Raw genomic sequence first — 17429 nt, 5'->3', positions numbered from 1 at the left:
CACCCAGCCTGCGCTCTTCCCCACCACGCCCACCCTCCCCTCTGGTTTGTGTTGAGTCTGTGTTTGCTGCCACTCTGGCGTTCCCCGGGTGTGCAGGGGTCGGATGAAGACCTCCGTGCTGGTGACAGCCACTTCCCACGAGCAGGGGGTCTTGGCGTGCCTGTGCCGGAGGATGCCAGCGCTCTGCGCCTGCGCCGGGGCCGTAGAGAAGCAGGAAGCCGGAGTGCTCTGGTGCCGGCCTCACCAGCCGGCCACACTCAGGGCAGACAAGTGCCTTTGCTCTCTGGTCATCTGGGACCTTAGAGTGCTGTGGACTGTTTCAAAATAAGCGTTCAGCCTGCTGTTACTCATTTCCTATCCTCTTCTCCTGTGGCCCCAGAAGTAATTTTCTACGTCTTACATAGCAGGGGACGCCAGCCTGGAAGTCCTGTTTCCCCCTGGAGATCCGTCTCCTGCGCTCTGTGCTGATGGCTTCTTCCCAAGAATGGTTTTGGTTTCTTGTTCTTTTTTCTTTCTATCTGTTTACTTGAAAGGCAGAGACATCCCATCCACCAGTTCACTCCCCAAATGCTCGCAGGAGCCTGGCTGAAGCTGGGGCCAGGAACTCCCTTCCTGGTCTCCCATGTGGGTGGCAGGGACTCAAGATACTTGAGCCAGCAGCCATTGCATCGCGGGCACAGGAGTGGGAGCTGGCATGGCCGGGTGCCATGAGGGTGGGCCTCGGTCCCCTCCTCTTGACTCGGCAGGTTTGTTCATCCACGAGTTCTAACAAATTCACGAATGAACTGGTGCACAGCTCTGAATAGCATGCAAACGCTGCTGTATGGACAGAACAGAAAGCAGGGCGTACTCGATTCCACCTGAAACGGCTTGTGTTACCACGGGTTTGTTTCCCTCCCGACGGGGCTGAGTGTTAATAAGTAGCCACGCTTACTTGTAGTCACGCGTGCTGTGGATCATCCTCCCGAGCAGTGCAGCTCAGTGGTTTGAGCCTGTTTGAGGCTGGACACCAGTCACTGATTGTGGAACATTTTCATCACCTCCAAGCAGTCCCAGCCCTGTCTGCGGTCACTCCCCGTCCCTCTGGCCACCCTCCTCTGCCTGCTGCCCTTGACGGTCCGTCACCAGTCCAGCTCCTGGCTCAGGGAGTTTGCTTCTGGACATTGCGTGTGATGGGATTGTACGGTGTCTAGTCTTACAGTACTTGCTCTTTTGTCCGTAGGTCCCTGTGGTTGAGCCGAGGTCCCCCAGGGTTTACCCCTGCTGACAACATCCGTTAGTGTGTCATTGCGCTACGGCGCAGTGCTCATTGGTGGACGGTGCCGTATGTCGTCCCTCGTTAGCTGACAGCGTCTGAATGGCGCTGCCTTTGGCTGTTGTGGGGAGAGCTGCTCACATAGCTGTCTGGAGGCTTCTGTGTAGACGCACACTGCACTTGTCCTGGGCAGTGCGTGCCCAGGAGTGGAGTTGTGGGGCCGCAGGGTCCCTCTGCGAACATGTAGGGCCTGGCAAACGTTTCCAGAGCAGCTGCACAGTTTTCCGTCCCCGCCAGCAGCGTGCGCCAGCTCTCGGCCTTTCCCTCCGTGTTGTCTCTTTACCCCACAGTCTGAGTACCCTGGCTCCCCAAGGTTAGAAACAAAATCGCAGGGGAGCCGTGTCGGTTCCTGACTTGACCATGGTCAGTGGTCAGCTTGACGACTTTTTCACTTTTTGATGGTGTGGAAACGCACCCATTAAGCCATTAAGCCCTTCTGTTTCTCTTTGGCACAGTACTCACTGAAATTACAGAAGACATTCAACCCTCAGCTTTCATTCTTTTTTTTTTTTTTTTTTTTTTTTTTTTTTTTTTTTTTTTTTTTTTTTTTTTTGAGAGACAGAGGTCTTCCATCCACTGGTTCACTCCCCACATGGCTGCAATGGCTGGAGCTGCGCAGATCCGAAGCCAGGAACCAGGAGCTTCTTCCGGGTCTTCCATGCAGTGTAGGGGCCCAAAGGACTTGGGCCATCTTCAACTACTTTCCCAGTCCACAGCAGAGAGCTGGATCAGAAGTGGAGCTGCCAGGACTTGAACCGGCGCCCATATGGGATGCCGGCGCTTCAGGCCAGGGCTTTAACCCACTGCACCACAGCGCCGGCACCTCAACACTCAGCTACTAAAGAGGCTTTGTGTAGAGCGGTGTGAGTGTTCTGAGCACGCCTAAGCCGTGGTGCTCACCTGGTTAGGGTGTGAAATGTGCTTTGACTTAGGGCACTCTCCACCTCAGGTTTTTCAGGATGGAACCCCATCGTAGGTTGAGGAGCATCTACCTGCTCCCGGAGCTTCCTGTGACCGATCTGTTTCACGAGTAGCAGATAAGATACATGTGGGGTGGTGTGGGGATGAGTAGGTTATGACTGACATCGGAGTACAAGTTCAAGTCCTGCCTACTCCACTTCCAATTCCATTCCAAATTCCTAACGCACCTGGGAAAGCAGCGGAAGTGCCTGGGCCCCTGCCACTCACATGGGAGAGCCAGATGGAGCTCCAAGCTCCTGGCATCAGCCTGGCCCAGCCCTGGCTGTGGCAGGCTTTTGGAGAGTGAACCAGCAGGTGAAAGATCCATCTCTGTGTTGCTCTGCCTTCCAAGTGAATAAAAGTAAACATTCAAAAAAGAACAATGTATGCTGTACATTGGAATATGAGCAGAATAAGGGTCTAAACCGAGCACTGAGTGATCTCCCTGTTGTATGGTTGTTACTGTTTACTAAGAAAAGTCTCGCATCAGAGTGTAAAAGGCAGTGCTTTAGGGTCTGGCGTTCGGATCCGCTAGGAAAGTTTGTCTTGGATGCATTGCTCAAAGGCGTTGTCCGAGAATTCCCTCCTGGGCTGGCTGGTGCTGCGGTGCCGCAGGCTGAGCCTCGGCCTGCAGTGCCCGCGCCCCGCGTGAGCACGGGCTCACGTCTGGGCTGCTCCGCTTCGAATCCAGCTCCCTGCCAAGGCGCCTGGGGAGGCAGCAGAGGTGGCCTAAGTAATTGGGTCTCTCTCGCCACGTGGGAAACCAGGGTGGCGTTCCAGGCCCGGGTTTCTGCCTCTCCCAGCCCTGGCCATTGCAGGCATTTGGGGAGTGAACCAACGGATGGAAATCAATCTTTCTCTCTCTCTCTCTCTCTCTCTCTCTCTCTCTCTCTCTCTCCCCCCCCCCACCTCTCTCCATTTCCCTCTTTCTAACTCTGCCTTTCAAATAAATAAAACAAATCTTTAAAAAATATTTACTTCCTGCAGCATTATTCACTGGTAGCAAAATGCTAGAAGTGACTTCAGCTCTTTCGTAGACCGTATTATGTAACGCTTAGCTGTTGAGGAGAGGGACCCAGACTTGTGTACGGAAAACCTCAGTTACAGAGCAGTACACAGGAGTGCTCCCACCTGGGGGCCAGGGACGTGGGAGAGCGGACAGGGCTGTGTGTGACAGGTGCCTGGGTCCTGAGGAAAACGGAGCAACCGGAGGCCGGGGCCAGGGTGGGACGGAAGCTTGGTTTTCATTGTATGCCCTTGTGGAGCTGTGAGCGTGTAGTATTCCTGTCTCAGTGTTAACTGTTTGGATGTCCTCTCTCCCGTGTGTGTGTGTGTGTCTGTGTGTGTAGAAAAGCAAGTCCTCCAAGCCTAAAAGCAGAGCTTCCTAGGCAAGTCCTCCATGGCTAGTTCTGACCTCCAGTGTGGAGTAGTTCCCCTGACGGCATAGGTGCTCGCTGGGGTCGGGCTGTGGAGCAGGGTTTCTGAGCCTCTGTGGATGACATGTCGGGCTGTACCACAGGTGTTTACCATCCTGGCCTCACTCAGGTGTATGCCCGCAACTTGTCCTGCCCCAGCAGTGACCACCAGACCTGCGCAGTGCGTAATTCCCCCTCCCCCCAGCAGGGGGCAGCCATCGCCCTTGTTGAGGCACTGCCAGGCTTCTGGGTGCTCCACAGTGTGTGTTTGTACACGTGCTTATCCAGAGTGCCGTGGCTGTGCTTAAGAGCGAAACCCATCCCAGGAGTGTGGAGGAAAAGGAAAGTCGATGCCTCCCCAATTCGTTTGCTCTGCACTGAATGAAAGCGGTGAGTTGTTGTGTAGTGTTTCTACCCACTTCTGCTGTGGGTACACAACCATAAGTGCACGTTCTTTCTAAGATGAAAGTGAGAGCGGGCGTTTGGTGTCCTGGTTAGGACCCCCTTGGGTGCCTGTGTCCCTTTCACACGCCCTGGGGCAGGTAGTGGCCCTGGAGTTTCCCCTCGGGCTGCAGCCTGGGTTGAGCCTCTGTTGCAGGCACTGGGGGAGTGAACCAACAGATGGAAGATCAGTATCTACCCCCCCACCACCAGTAAATTTTAGAAAAAGAAAAGATACATGAGACCTTATGCGTTGTGTTTTTGCAGCTTGCTTTTGTCACGTGACAGGTGGTGCACGTCTCTCTGGATCAATCCATATTGATCTGTCTTTAGAAAACCCTCACTTGGGTGACTGATCCATGAATACATTGTAAAAATGCCCAGCAGTGCCCATGCGCAGAGTGAGAAGTCAGTCACTCCCCTGCACGGCGTCGGGAGCGGACAGCCCACCAGCTGCCTCGATCTCCCAGCGTTAGTAAGGCGTAGCTGGTGGAAGGGGTGCAAAGTGGTGATGTGGGCGCACTTAGTGAGGACCACACGTGGACGCCTCCGCCACACACGGCTGCTGTGTGTGTGTGTGAGCACTTAGAGCCATTCCCGGGAAGCTCCAAGTGGTCAGGTCTATTAATGGAGTCGCCTCACATGAGGCCCCGGAGCCAGATGTGGCTTTTCTTTTCTTTTTTCTTTTTTTTTTGACAGGCAGAGTGGACAGTGAGAGAGAGAGACAGAGAGAAAGGTCTTCCTTTTGCCGTTGGTTCACCCTCCGATGGCCACTGTGGCCGGCGCACTGCGCTGATCCGAAGGCAGGAGCCAGGTGCTTCTCCTGGTCTCCCATGCAGGTGCAGGGCCCAAGCACTTGGGCCATCCTCCACTGCACTCCCGGGCCGCAGCAGAGAGCTGGCCTGGAAGAGGGGCAACCGGGATAGAATCCGGCGCCCCAACCCGGACTAGAACCCGGTGTGCTGGCGCCGCTAGGCGGAGGATTAGCCTGTTGAGCCACAGCGCCAGCCTTTTCTTTTCATATTTACTTGAAAGGCAGAGTCATGGAGATCCTTCATCCGCTGGTCACTCCTCAAATGGCCACAGCAGCCGTAGTCGGGCCAGGCCAGAGCCAGGAACTCCATCAGGGTCTCCACGTGAGTGGCCGGGGGCCGTACTTGGGCCGTCTTCTGCCATTCCAGGCTCGTAAGCAGGGAGTTGGATCAGCAGAGAGCAGGAGGCAGGCTGCCCCTCACTGATCTCCCATCTGCAGGTGCGCCTTCCTCTGCCCGTTGCCTCCACTCCCACCCCCGACGTCACCTTGTAGTGTGTGCTTCCGTGAGGTCCGCCTGGGTCCCATGTGTGTCTGTCTGTTGGGTCTGGCCTGTGTTTCACACCTGATGTCCTCTAGGTTTATCCATGTTGTCACAGACAGCAGGGTTTCTTTCTGGTTCCGGTGGAGTGGCGTTCCAGCACGCACACAGACCATGTTTTCTTTGTCCGTTCATCCGCTGTGGACACACGGGTGGTTTCCTATCCTGCTGAGCCTGGGAGTGCAGGCAGCTCTTCCACAAGATTCTGGCTGCATCTCCCTCGCAGGGATTGCCCGCACTGGGCACTTCAGCAGTGACGACTTGGTACAGGAAGTGATCCAGTAGGTGTCGGGCTGGGAGAGCGAGAGGCTCAGGCACACCGTGGCAACCAAAAGCACTTGCTGCGCTGGGCGGCCTATCAGAACCAAGCACGTGGAGGAGAGGCGCCCTCTGCTGCTACCGGCACCTGGTGGGGGCCCCTGGCTGGCTGGGGGTCTGGAAGACAGGAGCCCAGACCAGCTCTTGCTGCCAGCGCGGTGCCTGTAGCGAGGAGGAAGGAGCGGTGGCCCGTTGTTTAGTCTCAGGTCAGGCTTAGTCTTCAGGTTGTAGGACGTGTGGGTGGCACGAAACGTGGATGTTGCCTGTGGCTCCCCTGGAGGACACCGCAGTGGTGGGGAGACAGCGACGCGGGACCAGGGATAATTACGTCCCCGGATGTGCCGCGGGCGCGCGCAGAGGCTAGGACGCAGGGTCCGCTTCTCCATCGTCAGCTGGCTTCCTGGTGAGGCCCCAGCAGTCGGAGACAGGCGCCCGAGAGGCAGGTGGGCGGGGCTGGCACCGTCCCAGTGGCCCGCTGTTTGCACATTCTGTTACCGAGCCTCAGCCTGGCATCGCCGACGGGCTCTGCCCCCAGCCTTGTCCAGTCTCCCCCTGTCGTTCCCTGCCCCCAGCCTTGTCCAGTCTCCCCCTGTCGTTCCCTGACCCCAGCCTTGTCCAGTCTCCTCCTGTCGTTCCCTGACCCTTCAGCCCCAGGAGGGCCCCGGGGCAGCCAGGCACCTCGGAGGTCCCATTCAACCCTTGGGATCCCCTCTTCCGGCTCCAGCCCCGCTGAACCCCAGCTCAGCCTTGCAGCCCCAGCCTCAGGGTTAGCACCTGCTTCCTGCCGGTGCCTTGCTCAGCACTGTCTGCTTAGCTGCTCTTGTGCCTGCTGCGGCCTCACAGGCACCTGTTTCCCCAGCTCCCTGGGCCAAGGCTGTGGTCCTTGGTTAGGATGCTGGCTCCCGGCACTGCCGTGCTGGGCGGCGTCTCCTGGCGCCATCCCAGGCTGCTGAGCTGCTCGGCAGCTGCGCACGGCCCTGCCTCTCGAGGGACCACTTGTCCTGCCGTGGCGAGTGCCTGCGTTTATGCACGCGACTGCGCGGGGTTTGGGTTGAGTAGCCGTGGACAGGTCGACCTGATACACCTTGTGAATTCAGATTTTGTGATTTTCTTTGCATGGTTTTGCAGCCAGCATGCTGTTCCCTTTTTCACGCCCCACAGATTTTGAAGTTTGATTTTATAACCCTCTCAGACTCAGGTCGCAGGCAGTTCCCATGCGTCCCCGCCAGCGTTGGTGTCACTCAGCGCGCTGCGGTTCCGCCTTCTGTTTCCTGTCTGGAACCCCAGCCTGGTGAGCCGCGTCACGCTAGTCCTCGCGGCCGGGGCAGTGTTCTGGCTCCCCGCTGCTGGCTTGCGGCTGCCTGGGCAGGTGTCCCACCGCATGTCTCGCACGCCTGATGCGCCTCCTCGCGCCCAGGAGCGTGTGCACACACCCGTCTCCTGAGCTGCTTTGCGTGTACCGTGGAGGTTATGTGTCGGGACGTCCTGCAGCTCCTGTCGGATTATTCCGTGCAGAGTTTGCCGGTATGTCTGGGCCTCCCTGTGGAGCGGCTGCAGGGTGTCCGGTTCCAGAGCTGTGCAGGTGGACGTGGAGGTTGTCAGCGCTCCGCGTGCGAGTCCCTTGGTGGGAAATCCCCAGAGTGGACAAGCCCACGCCTGGCCCCACCAGCCCCTCAGGAAGCCCCACAGCCTCCATGGGAGTGGTGCTTGTGGAGACAGGATGGAATGTTCCAGCAGTTCTTCCTGCACGGAGACCTCTGTAGCGGATCCCCAGAGCACGCATGGGCAACGCAAGGGCAGGAAGTCCTGCGTGGGCCAGGGCAGGCCCCTCCGGGCTCCGGGAGCTCGTGAAGCTTCTGCTGCCTTCCAGGGACAACGCGAGTTGCACATCAGGGATGAACATTTCCATGGTTTCTTTCTAAGAAATTGGCTGTAGCATGGATGTTTTAAAATTTCACTTCAAAGTAACGTTGAGATACAGTCTTTTTATTAAAGATTTATTTATTGAAAGAGTTACACAGAGAGAGAAGGAGAGGCAGAGAGAGAGATAATTTTCCATCTGATGGTTCACTCTCCACTTGGCTGCAACAGCCAGAGCTGGGCCAGTCCAAAGCCAGGAGCTTTTTCCGGGTCTTCCACGTGCGTGCAGGGGCCCGAGCACTTGGGCCATCTTCTACTGCTTTCCCAGGCCATAGCAGAGAGCTGGATCAGAAGTGGAGCAGCCAGGACTAGAACCAGCACCCATATGGGATCCCAGCACTGCAGGCAGTGGCTTTATCCGCTACACCACGGCTCTGGCCCTGAGATATAACCTTTTAATGTTCCAAATCCTCCTTAGGCAGTTGAATGCGTCATCAATACATAGAGTGCCCCATGACCTTGTATCAGTACTGATAAAGCCACAGAACCTGCGTCAGGGCCTTCAGAAGTGTGTTACGGAAGATGCTGGAGGCTGTGGTGGCACGGTGGGGTAAGCTACTGCCTGTGACAGTGGCATCCCATGTCCGAGTGCTGGTCTGCGTCCCGGCGGCTCCGGTTCAGATCCGGCTCCCTGCTGATGCACCTGGGAAGCAGCGGAGGACGGCCCAAGTATTGAGCCTCTGTCAACCATGTGGGAGACCCGGATGGAGCTCCAGGCTTTTTCCTGGCGCTGTCCTGGCTGCTGTGGCCTTTTGGAGAGAACCAGCAGATGCAAGATCTCTTTCCCTCCTGCCCCCACTCCCAGGTCACTCTGCCTTTCAAACTGTCAGGCTTTGTGATTTTGGTAATTGCTATAAGCCCAGCAGGGCCCCAAAAATGACCTTTTTAAAAAAAAAATAGCAATTCTCTCACATAGCAGAGTGTGTGGAGCATGAATAAATTTGGGGTCCCAGGGCCGGCGCCATGGCTCACTTGGTTAATCCTCTGCCTGCGGTGCCAGCATCCCATATTGGCGCCAGGTTCTAGTCCCAGCTGCTCCTCTTTCAGTCCAGCTCTCTGCTGTGGCCCGGGAAGGCAGTGGAGGATGGCCCAAGTGCTTGGGCCCCTGCACCCACATGGGAGACCAGGAGGAAGCACCTGGCTCCTGGCTTCGGATGGGCGCAGCTCTGGCCATAGCGGCCATTTGGGGGGTGAACCAACGGAAGGAAGACCTTTCTCTGTCTCTCTCACTGTCTGTAACTCTACCTGTCAAATAAAATCTTTAAAAAAAATTTTGGGGTTCCCTCTGTCAGCAGATGTGTGTGCAGTGTGCCGATGCTACTCCTCCCCACGTGGGACTCCGGATCTCGGAGGAGCGATTCTTTCAGTGCTGTCCAGGCTCCGTGTTGTGTGCCTGACAGGGCCTGAGCGCCAGGGCCAGGAGGACGTGGGGGGCGGGCAGTGCTAGCACGGGGCCCCAAGGCAGCCAGCAAGTGGTTGGTGGAAGAGGAATGAGGAGGCGAAGGGGCAGGTGAGGCCAGAGTGCCCCGGGGCTGTAGGTGGAGGAAGGTGGACGGAAGTGGAGGCACTTGGAGGCGGGCACACCAGGACCTGGTGGTGGGGATGCCGGGCTGCCTGGGGGGTGGCGGTGCAGAGAGGTGGAGCCGCCAAGGGTGTGGAATCCTGACCTGGGTCTGGTTTCGCTCTGGTTTGGGATCTTTGCGAATGAGAAAGTTTCCTGTGGGTATGTTGACTGCCTTGTGAACCTTAAGGTCGATTCCCACGTTGTGTTGGGACAGGCCGCTGTGCAGTGTGGCCGAGGCATTAGAGCTTGTCCTCTGTGGTCGTTCCCCAGTGTGACCACCAGATGTCGCCGAGCGCACGGTAATCGACCCAGTGCTGTGCAGATTGAGGGACTCAGCAAGGTGGCCTCAGCCCTGCAGGGGGCGCTGTCACCTTCGGTGTGCTCTTCAGACCCAGGAGTGTGACTGCATAGAGGAGAGCAACTTAGGGACCCGGTGATGTTGGCACCCGGTTTTCAAGGTGCCTGGCAGTTGGGGGTGCATCGCAGCAAAGGCACGCTGGCTCGAGGGCCTGGCCTCTCCTGTGCAGGGCTGCGGCCCACGGCCCCCACCTCACCCATTGAGAGCCGATGGGCTCTCGGGTCCCGTGCGGGGCTGTGACCCATGGCCCCCACCTCACCCATTGAGAGCCGACGGGCTCTCGGGTCCCATGCAGGGCTGCAGCCCGTGGCCCTCACCCTCTGAGTGCCGGTGGGCTCTCAGGTCATCACAACTACGAGACCACCATGAAGAAGCGCAGGGGGGCCTGGGGTGGGCAGCTTCATGCCTGCACCCCCAGCCCAAGCTTAATTCTGAAGCGCTCGAAAGCAGCGGCCTGTGGGCACTTGGCACACAGTGTGGCAGGTGCCTCCCGCAGACGGCCCTCCGCGTGGGCTTCATGCCGAGCTAAACCTCACTGAGGCCGGCTCACGTGTTCTGACTTATCCCCAAGGCCAAGAGCGCGTGTAAGCTGGGGCCCAAGGCAGGTGTTGGCTGGGCGGGCAGCGCGGGCTCACGGGTCCTGCCCTGTCTGGGTTCTTTGTTCTCAGTCACCTGACCTCTCTCTACCTTTCTTTCCAGACAATTTACGAAAACAGAATATACAGCCTTAAAATAGAGTGTGGACCCAAATACCCAGAAGCGCCCCCCTTTGTACGATTCGTAACAAAAATTAATATGAACGGAGTTAATAGTTCTAACGGAGTGGTAAGTCTCCCTGCCTCCCCAGCCCTTGTCCCTGGGGGCGAGAATCACTTTCTGCTCACCGTCGGGCACCCCATGGGCTCGCGGCCACCTGCTCCTGGGTCGTGTGGCACAGGCCGGGGGGGGGGGGGGGCGCTGTCCCCCGCTCCATTTAGCCGTGGCTCACCACGCTCATCGCACCGCGGCTCTGTGCCCGCCCCTCCAACACAAGCTAGCTCATTGTGTCCTCTGACCCGTGAGCTGGAGACGAGGGAACTGCAGGGCCACGCCTCCCACCTGGGCCACGCCACCAGCAGGAAGTTTTTTCCTTTATGGCCTTGCCTTGTAAACTTGCCTTTCACAGGTTGAGTTCCTACTGGAAAGTCTCAAGCCTTGTGGATGCCAGCGTGACACTCGGGAGGCATCCGACGTCTGCGTGGGCGGTGGGCGTCCCGGCACAGCCGGCTCAGCTGCTGCGTGGGCTTCCTGTGCCCCGTATCACAGTGCTTCAGGTCCCGCCTCTGCTTCTGACCCAGCTGCCCTGGGAGGCAGCAGGTGATGGCCACCCATGCGGGAGGCCCAGATGGAGCTCCCGGCTTCTGCCTGGCCCAGCCCTGGTCGTTGAAGGCGTTTGAGGAAAGAACTAGAAATAGAGGATCCCCTGCTCGCTCTGCCTTTCAAATAAAAAGTGTCAGTGTCGGCATTTCAGATTAGGGATACTCGAGCATCCGTCCAGTTTCTACCAATCAGATTAGGGATACTCGAGCATCCGTCCAGTTTCTACCAATCAGATTAGGGATACTCGAGCATCCGTCCAGTTTCTACCAATCAGATTAGGGATACTCGAGCATCCGTCCAGTTTCTACCAATCAGATTAGGGATACTCGAGCATCCGTCCAGTTTCTACCAATGCTCTAAAATCCAGCAGCTTCTGAAATCAGAAGTGCGCTCGTTCCAAGCCTTTGGATTAGGAGTGCTCAGTCTATGCATTTTTAAAAAGAATTCCTTATTTATTTGAAAGAGAGAACGATTCTTCCTCTGCTGGTTCATTCCCAGCTGACCACGGCGGCCAGGGCTGGTCCAGGCCAAAGCCGGAGTCCCGGAGCTGTCGCTGCCCCCGTGAGCGGCAGAGGCCCGAGGCTGCGGGCCCTCACCTGCTGTCTGCCAGGTGCTTGACGGAGCTGGATCAGAAGCCGAGCGCTGGACTTGAAGTGGCGCCTGTGTGGGATGCCGGCCGCCTGGGCGTAGGTGGGGAAGCAGTGACGATGGCGGGGTCTGTCGCGACCTTAGCGCCAGTGGGGCCTTCCCGAGAGGCTAGCACGTGTCGCAGGCGTGTCCGTGTGCTCACGTCACTTCTGTCCCGCACGTCGCTGTCTGTGGCGCTCAGGAGACTGAAGGAAGGAGAGGGGCCTTGGTGCCCTGGTTCAGCATTTGATGTTGCACCTGAGCCCGGCTCTCAGCCCGGCACTGCCCTGACCTGAGAGGCCCCGGGCCGTGCTCACCAGCATGCTCCTCACGGCCCTGCACGGCCAGGGGCAGCACAGGAGGACGCCCCGGGCGGCCCGCGTGGGCCTGGGTTGACCTCCCGAGCGTGAGCGGTGAGGGAGGGGCGCTGAGCGGGGTTTCTGTGGGTCCCGTGTCCTCCCCTGCGCGGGGGCCTGACCGTGGGCTGTTTGCCTTTCTGCAGGTGGACCCGAGAGCCATCTCCGTGCTAGCGAAGTGGCAGAACTCGTACAGCATCCGAGTGGTGCTGCAGGAGCTGCGGCGCCTGCTGATGGCCAAGGAGAACATGAAGCTGCCTCAGCCGCCCGAGGGCCAGTGCTACAGCAACTGAGCGGCGGCCCGGCCCGGCCCCGGCCCCCAGCCCGGCCGCGCCCTCCGCAGTAGGAATCTGCTAGGCTCGTCCTGTAGGCCTCAAAGTACTGGAAAGGAAGCTCCCGTGCAAAGGCGATTGATCTAAAGATACTGTCAATGATACTAATTTTTTGTCCATTTGAAATATATAAGTTGTGCTATCACATCATCCTGTCGAGTGTAACCACTGTCCACGTAGCTGAACTTCGGGATCAAGAACGCGTATTTCAGTTGACGCCCATCGGCGGCGGTGGGACACGGCTACTCAACTGTGAAGACACATCACACGCACCTTGCTGCTGACGGCCTGGCCTGGGCCTCTGCTCTCCCCGCCCCGCGCCCCCTCCACGGCAGCCCTCCGGCGTGGGCTGGCTCCTGAGAGTGGAGGTGACGGTTTCGGGGGGACTACTGTTGGGTATGGGGGTGCCTTGCACCCTGGTTTCTTATTTTTTTTTTTTTTTTTAAGTCTTAAATGATGTTCTTTCCAAGCCATCGTCCCCTCCCGTCCCCCACTCCCGCCCTGGGCCGAAGCATAGATCGTAACTCACCCCCCCACCCCGCTCCCCTCGGAAATTGGCCTTCGGGGGGGAATTCAGGGCTTTCCCCGGATCTTTCTCCCCCACTCTTTGTTGAGGGGCGCTGCTTTTCCCTTCCTCACGGCCCCCGGGGCCCTGCCACCCCCTACACTCCCTGTGCCCGTCTGTGCGTCGGCCAGACGCCGTCAGGGAAGGCTGGAGGCCTCTGACGTCCCTCGTCGAGCTGGGACCCGGCCCGGGAGATGAAGGCCAGGCCGCAGCCCTGCCACCCTCTGCCCTCGTCAGGTGCTCACGCGGCCTCACGGCTCAGGTTCTGACGGGGGACAGGAAGGGACCTGCCGGCTCCCCATGTCCTTGGTGGTTAAGCCTGGGGAAAGGCCACTCGGGGCCACGCAGCCCGCAGGAGCCCTCCGAATCACTCCCCCTGTCATTGCTGTGGCTTTCCACTTGGAAGACTTTGAAACAGGGCTCCCGCTCGCTCAGCCCTGCAGCGCGTCAGGTCTAGTGTGGAATCCAAGAACCTTCGATCCGGGCACTTGGTGCTGGCGCTGCCACCCCCTCGGTCGTCCGCAGGGAGTGAGGGCTCGGGCTTGGCACGCGGCCGCGTGTTCCCACTTCCGGTCAGGACCACTAGATGCTGACTTGGGGACGCGCACCGATGTGACAAAGTCCCGTGTCCCAGAGGTTTTTTTTAATTAGTATTTGTGTGAAAAAACGACCTTTTGAAGCAGCAGCTGTAAGTCTGAGACGCGGTTGTTTCCACTCAGCTTTTCTGGGAACCTTAGCTCAAGGAGGCGACACCGGGCGGGACAGTCTAACAGCAGTGTTCCATACGCAGCCTTTTCATTGTCAGACCATTGCCTGATTTTAATATAATAAAGTGTGCGTTAATATTTAACAGGCTCTGCTCTCTTGCTCTCGGCTTAGTGACTTAGGGACAGAATCCATGTTTCAGGTGCTCCGGGGCGCAGCCAGCAGTCTTCTAGAAAGATCTAAATTAGTAGTTCGGCTTCACGGGCCCAGAGACGTCAGCACCATGGAACAAGAGGAGGGCTCGTGCTGTTTTCTGTTGGTGAGATTTTGACTTTGATTTCTGTGCTCTGGTCTTCCCGGCCTGTAGTGAGGGTTTCTCCCAGGGGATGTGTGGGTCAAGTTCACAGTCTCCAGGTCATTGTGGATGTCGCCCTGCGTTCGTGAGCCATTCACAAACAGTTGGCTAGGTCTGGCCAGAGGGCCATGCCGGCCAGCCCCTGTCCCAAAATAGTTTGCTCAAGATTTATTTTGTTTATTTGCCAGGAAGAGTTAGAGACAGAGAGAGGTCTTCCATCTACTGTTCACTCCCCAAATGGCTGCAATGGCCAGGACTGGGCCAGGTTGAAGCCAGGAGCTTCCTCCGTGTCTCCCATGAGGGTTCAGGGGCCCGAGCACTTAGGCCACCCTCCACTGCTCTCCTAGGCACATGAGCAGGGAGCTGGGACTCAAACTGGTGCCCATGAGATGCCGGCATTGTAGGCGACAGCTTAACTCATGATGCCACAACGCCGGCCCCAAGGTCATAGTTTTAAGAAAGAGAATTTTGGGGGCTGGCACTGCGGCATAGCAGGTAAAGCTGCTGCCTGAAGCGCCGGCATCGCTGTGGGCGCGGTTCGAGTCCGGCTGCTCCTCTTCTGATCCAGCTGTCTCTGTGATCTGGGAAAGCAGTAGAAGATGGCCCAAGTCCTTGGGCCCCTGCACCCACGTGGAAGGCCTGGAAGAAGCTCCTGGCTCCTGGCTTCGGATCAGTGCAGCTCCAGTCGTTACAGCGGTCATCTGGGGAGTGAACCAACGGACAGAAGACCCCTCTCTCTCTGCCTCTCCTATTTCTGTGTAATTCTGACTTTCAGATAAATAAATAAATCTTTAAAAAGGAAAGAAAGAATTCTTTGGTTTCAGCAGCTGTGTGGGACACTAGCCTTTAGCAGTGCCCTCAAAGCTGTGCGGCGGCGGCCAGAGCCTCCTGGGGGGAAGGCCCACGGATGTGGCCTCACCTGCACGCACAGTGGGCACGCGCCTGCAGCTGTCTTCACCCGAGGTTTGGGCTTCAGTCTCACCACCAACAAGCACTGCAGTCCTGGCTGTGGGGCTGGGGAGGGGGCCCGTGGTTCCCCTCTATTCTGTGAGCCCAGCCTACCTTGGTCCTGACGGGGGGCGGGGCCCTGGATGCCAGTGGGGGGGGCAGGGAGCAGGATGGGAGGCTCCATCATTCCAGAGCGAGGTCATGGCTAACCCTAAAGGGGGCCAACGGCCTAAAGCAGGCGCCTCCTGCTGCTGCTGGTGGGCCAGAGAAAGCTGGCCTAGGGCCGGTGAAGCCCGACCCTGCCGCTGGGGATGGCCTATCCTGGGGGCGGGGGAGGTGACGTGGTCTCAGTGCACATGCGGGGCGCTGAGGGTTAGGGCTCACGGGTTTGCCGGGTGCCTCTCCTGGAGCACACCCCTGACCTGTGCCCTTGCCAGGTCCCGGTGAAGGTCATCCAGTGTGACTTCCCCTCGGGAACTCGGGTGCAGGGAGCTCATCACAGCAGGCTAGCGATGTTGAGGGAGGCCATGGGTGGACCACTGGGCCTGTAGGGGGTCGCCATTGCTCTGACTGGCTCCCTTAGCTGCAACCTCCACTCTGGAAAGTTCTGGGCCTCTCGGATGGGGGCACCGTTGAGCACACCACCGCCGCAGCTGTGCTGGCCAGTGGTGGGGACCCTGTTGGAGAAATGGAAGGGCTCCCTGCCCCCGCCAGGGACCCAAGGGAGCAAGTCCCCAGTCGGGAATCGGGCTGGCTGTGCCTTACCCCACAAAGGAGGACATTGGAGGGGGCCCAGCTGTGACAGCTTTACAGTTGGCAATGGGCTGGGTGTGCCCAGCTCTGAGTTCCTGGGGTGACAGCAGATCTCTGGACTTCCCAGGCGGGCCACACACGTGCGCTCGGCACTGAGCTCACCGCTGGAGCGGTCCTGGGGGAGCGAGGTCTTCATGCCCGAGGCAGCCTCGCCGCCGCCACGGCGGCCAGTCCCGCAGCCATGAACAGGAGGCCCTGGATTGGGGCGCGTGTTGCCACACGGGTGGGGACAGGTGCGTGCGGCAGTGTGGCTCAGTGAACACGAGAGCTTTCTGACTGGAAGAAGCCACAGGGGCAGGTTTTACGTGAGATTCAGCATTGCTGTGTCAGACAGTTCCTACCCCATATAGGACACCGCAGACATTCGCGGGCCACGCACGGCTGGCAGACCACCCGAGACCCTGTCGCTGGCTGCCCCTCGTCCCACCAGAGTTATCCGTGTATCCTTCAACCCCTCCCCCAGGAGGCGTCCTGGAAGCACTGCCCAGGGACCCACAGGTCACGGAGTCCGCTGTGGGTCACCGCTGGTTGATGTCCCCCGCGGAAAACGCTGCTGAGGGCTGGCATCATGGCACTGCAGGTTAAGCCACTGCCCATGACATGGGTGTCCCATGTGAGCACCAGTTCCAGTCCCGGCTGCTCCACCTCGATCCGGCTCCCTGCTAATGGCCTGGGAAAAGCAGTGGAAGATGGCCTAAGTGTTGGGCCCCTGCACCCACGTGGGAGACCCAGAGGAAGCTCCTGGTTCCTGGCTTTGCCCTGGCCCAGCCCTAACTTGCGGCCGTTTGGGGAGTGAACCAGTGAATGGAAGACCTCCCTCTCTGTCTCTCCCTCTCCCTCTAACTCTGCCTCGTTGTTGGTTCCAGCACGAGACACTGAGTCGTCAGAACAGGCCCAGTTGCAGGAGGGCTAGGGTGGGCAGGCCCCGGGGAGCAGGTGCGCCTCTCGGCCGTGATGGGGACTGCGGTGGCACCACGCCGCCCGGGCAAGGACGGGCCAGCGCCCTGCTGAGAACCCAGTCAGGGCGGGCAGTGCAGGAGCCCCAGCTCTGGTCTCCACTGCCTGGAGAATCCATGAGCCCAGAAAGTGCCTCAAGCCACAGGCACAGACCGGGGCATCACCCTCCTGCTCTCTGACCTCGGGCGCCTGTGCGCACGCGTGGGGCCGAAGGCTGGGAGGTAGATCTCTGTGCAGGGAGGTGGGCATTGGAAACTGCTGGGAGACAGGCAGCGAGCTCCCATCCACTGGGTCACTCCCCAAATGCCCACAGAGGCTGGAGCTGGGCCAGGCCGGAGCCAGGATCCCGGAACGCAGCCACGTTGGAGCCATCACTGCTGCTTCCCCAGAATCAAGCCAGAGCCTGCACCAACACCCAGGTAGGCAGAGAGAGAGGTCTTCCACCCGCTGGGTCACCCCCCAAATGGCTACAACAGCAGAGCTGGGCCAATCTGAAGCCAGGAGCTTCCTCTGGGTCTCCCACGCTGGCGCAGGGGCCCAAGGACTTGGGCCATCTTCTACTGCTTTCCCAGGCCACAGTAGAGAGCTGGATCGGAAAAGGAGCAACCAGAACTCGAACTGGTGCCCATATGGGATGCCGGTGCCATAGGTGGAGGCTTAGCCCACTACGCCCCAGCGCTGGCCCCGGGACCTGGGTGTTTTAGGTAGCTTCGTGGCTGCCAGGCTAAGTGCCTGCCCCGACACCGGCATCTCTGCCATGACCTGTCCG

At 58.8% G+C, this 17429-nt stretch overlaps 1 protein-coding gene across 3 annotated transcripts in view; it reads left to right on the top strand.

Annotated features, from left to right (window-relative positions):
* UBE2V1 (ubiquitin conjugating enzyme E2 V1) overlaps positions 1 to 13732 on the top strand; it is a 30236-nt gene extending 16504 nt beyond the window's left edge. For all 3 annotated transcript variants that reach the window (XM_062204349.1, XM_062204350.1, XM_062204351.1), the window contains 2 exons: positions 10343 to 10468; positions 12132 to 13732. In XM_062204349.1, coding sequence (XP_062060333.1) covers positions 10343 to 10468; positions 12132 to 12278 — 273 coding nt within the window. In that variant the 3' untranslated portion in view covers positions 12279 to 13732. The remainder of the gene's footprint in view (positions 1 to 10342; positions 10469 to 12131) is intronic.
* Positions 13733 to 17429: the final 3697 nt, after the last annotated feature.

Source organism: Lepus europaeus, chromosome 10 (genome assembly GCF_033115175.1).
Source record: "Lepus europaeus isolate LE1 chromosome 10, mLepTim1.pri, whole genome shotgun sequence".
NCBI classification, from domain to species: Eukaryota; Metazoa; Chordata; class Mammalia; order Lagomorpha; family Leporidae; genus Lepus; species Lepus europaeus.
This window is presented reverse-complemented; position numbering and strand designations above follow the sequence as displayed.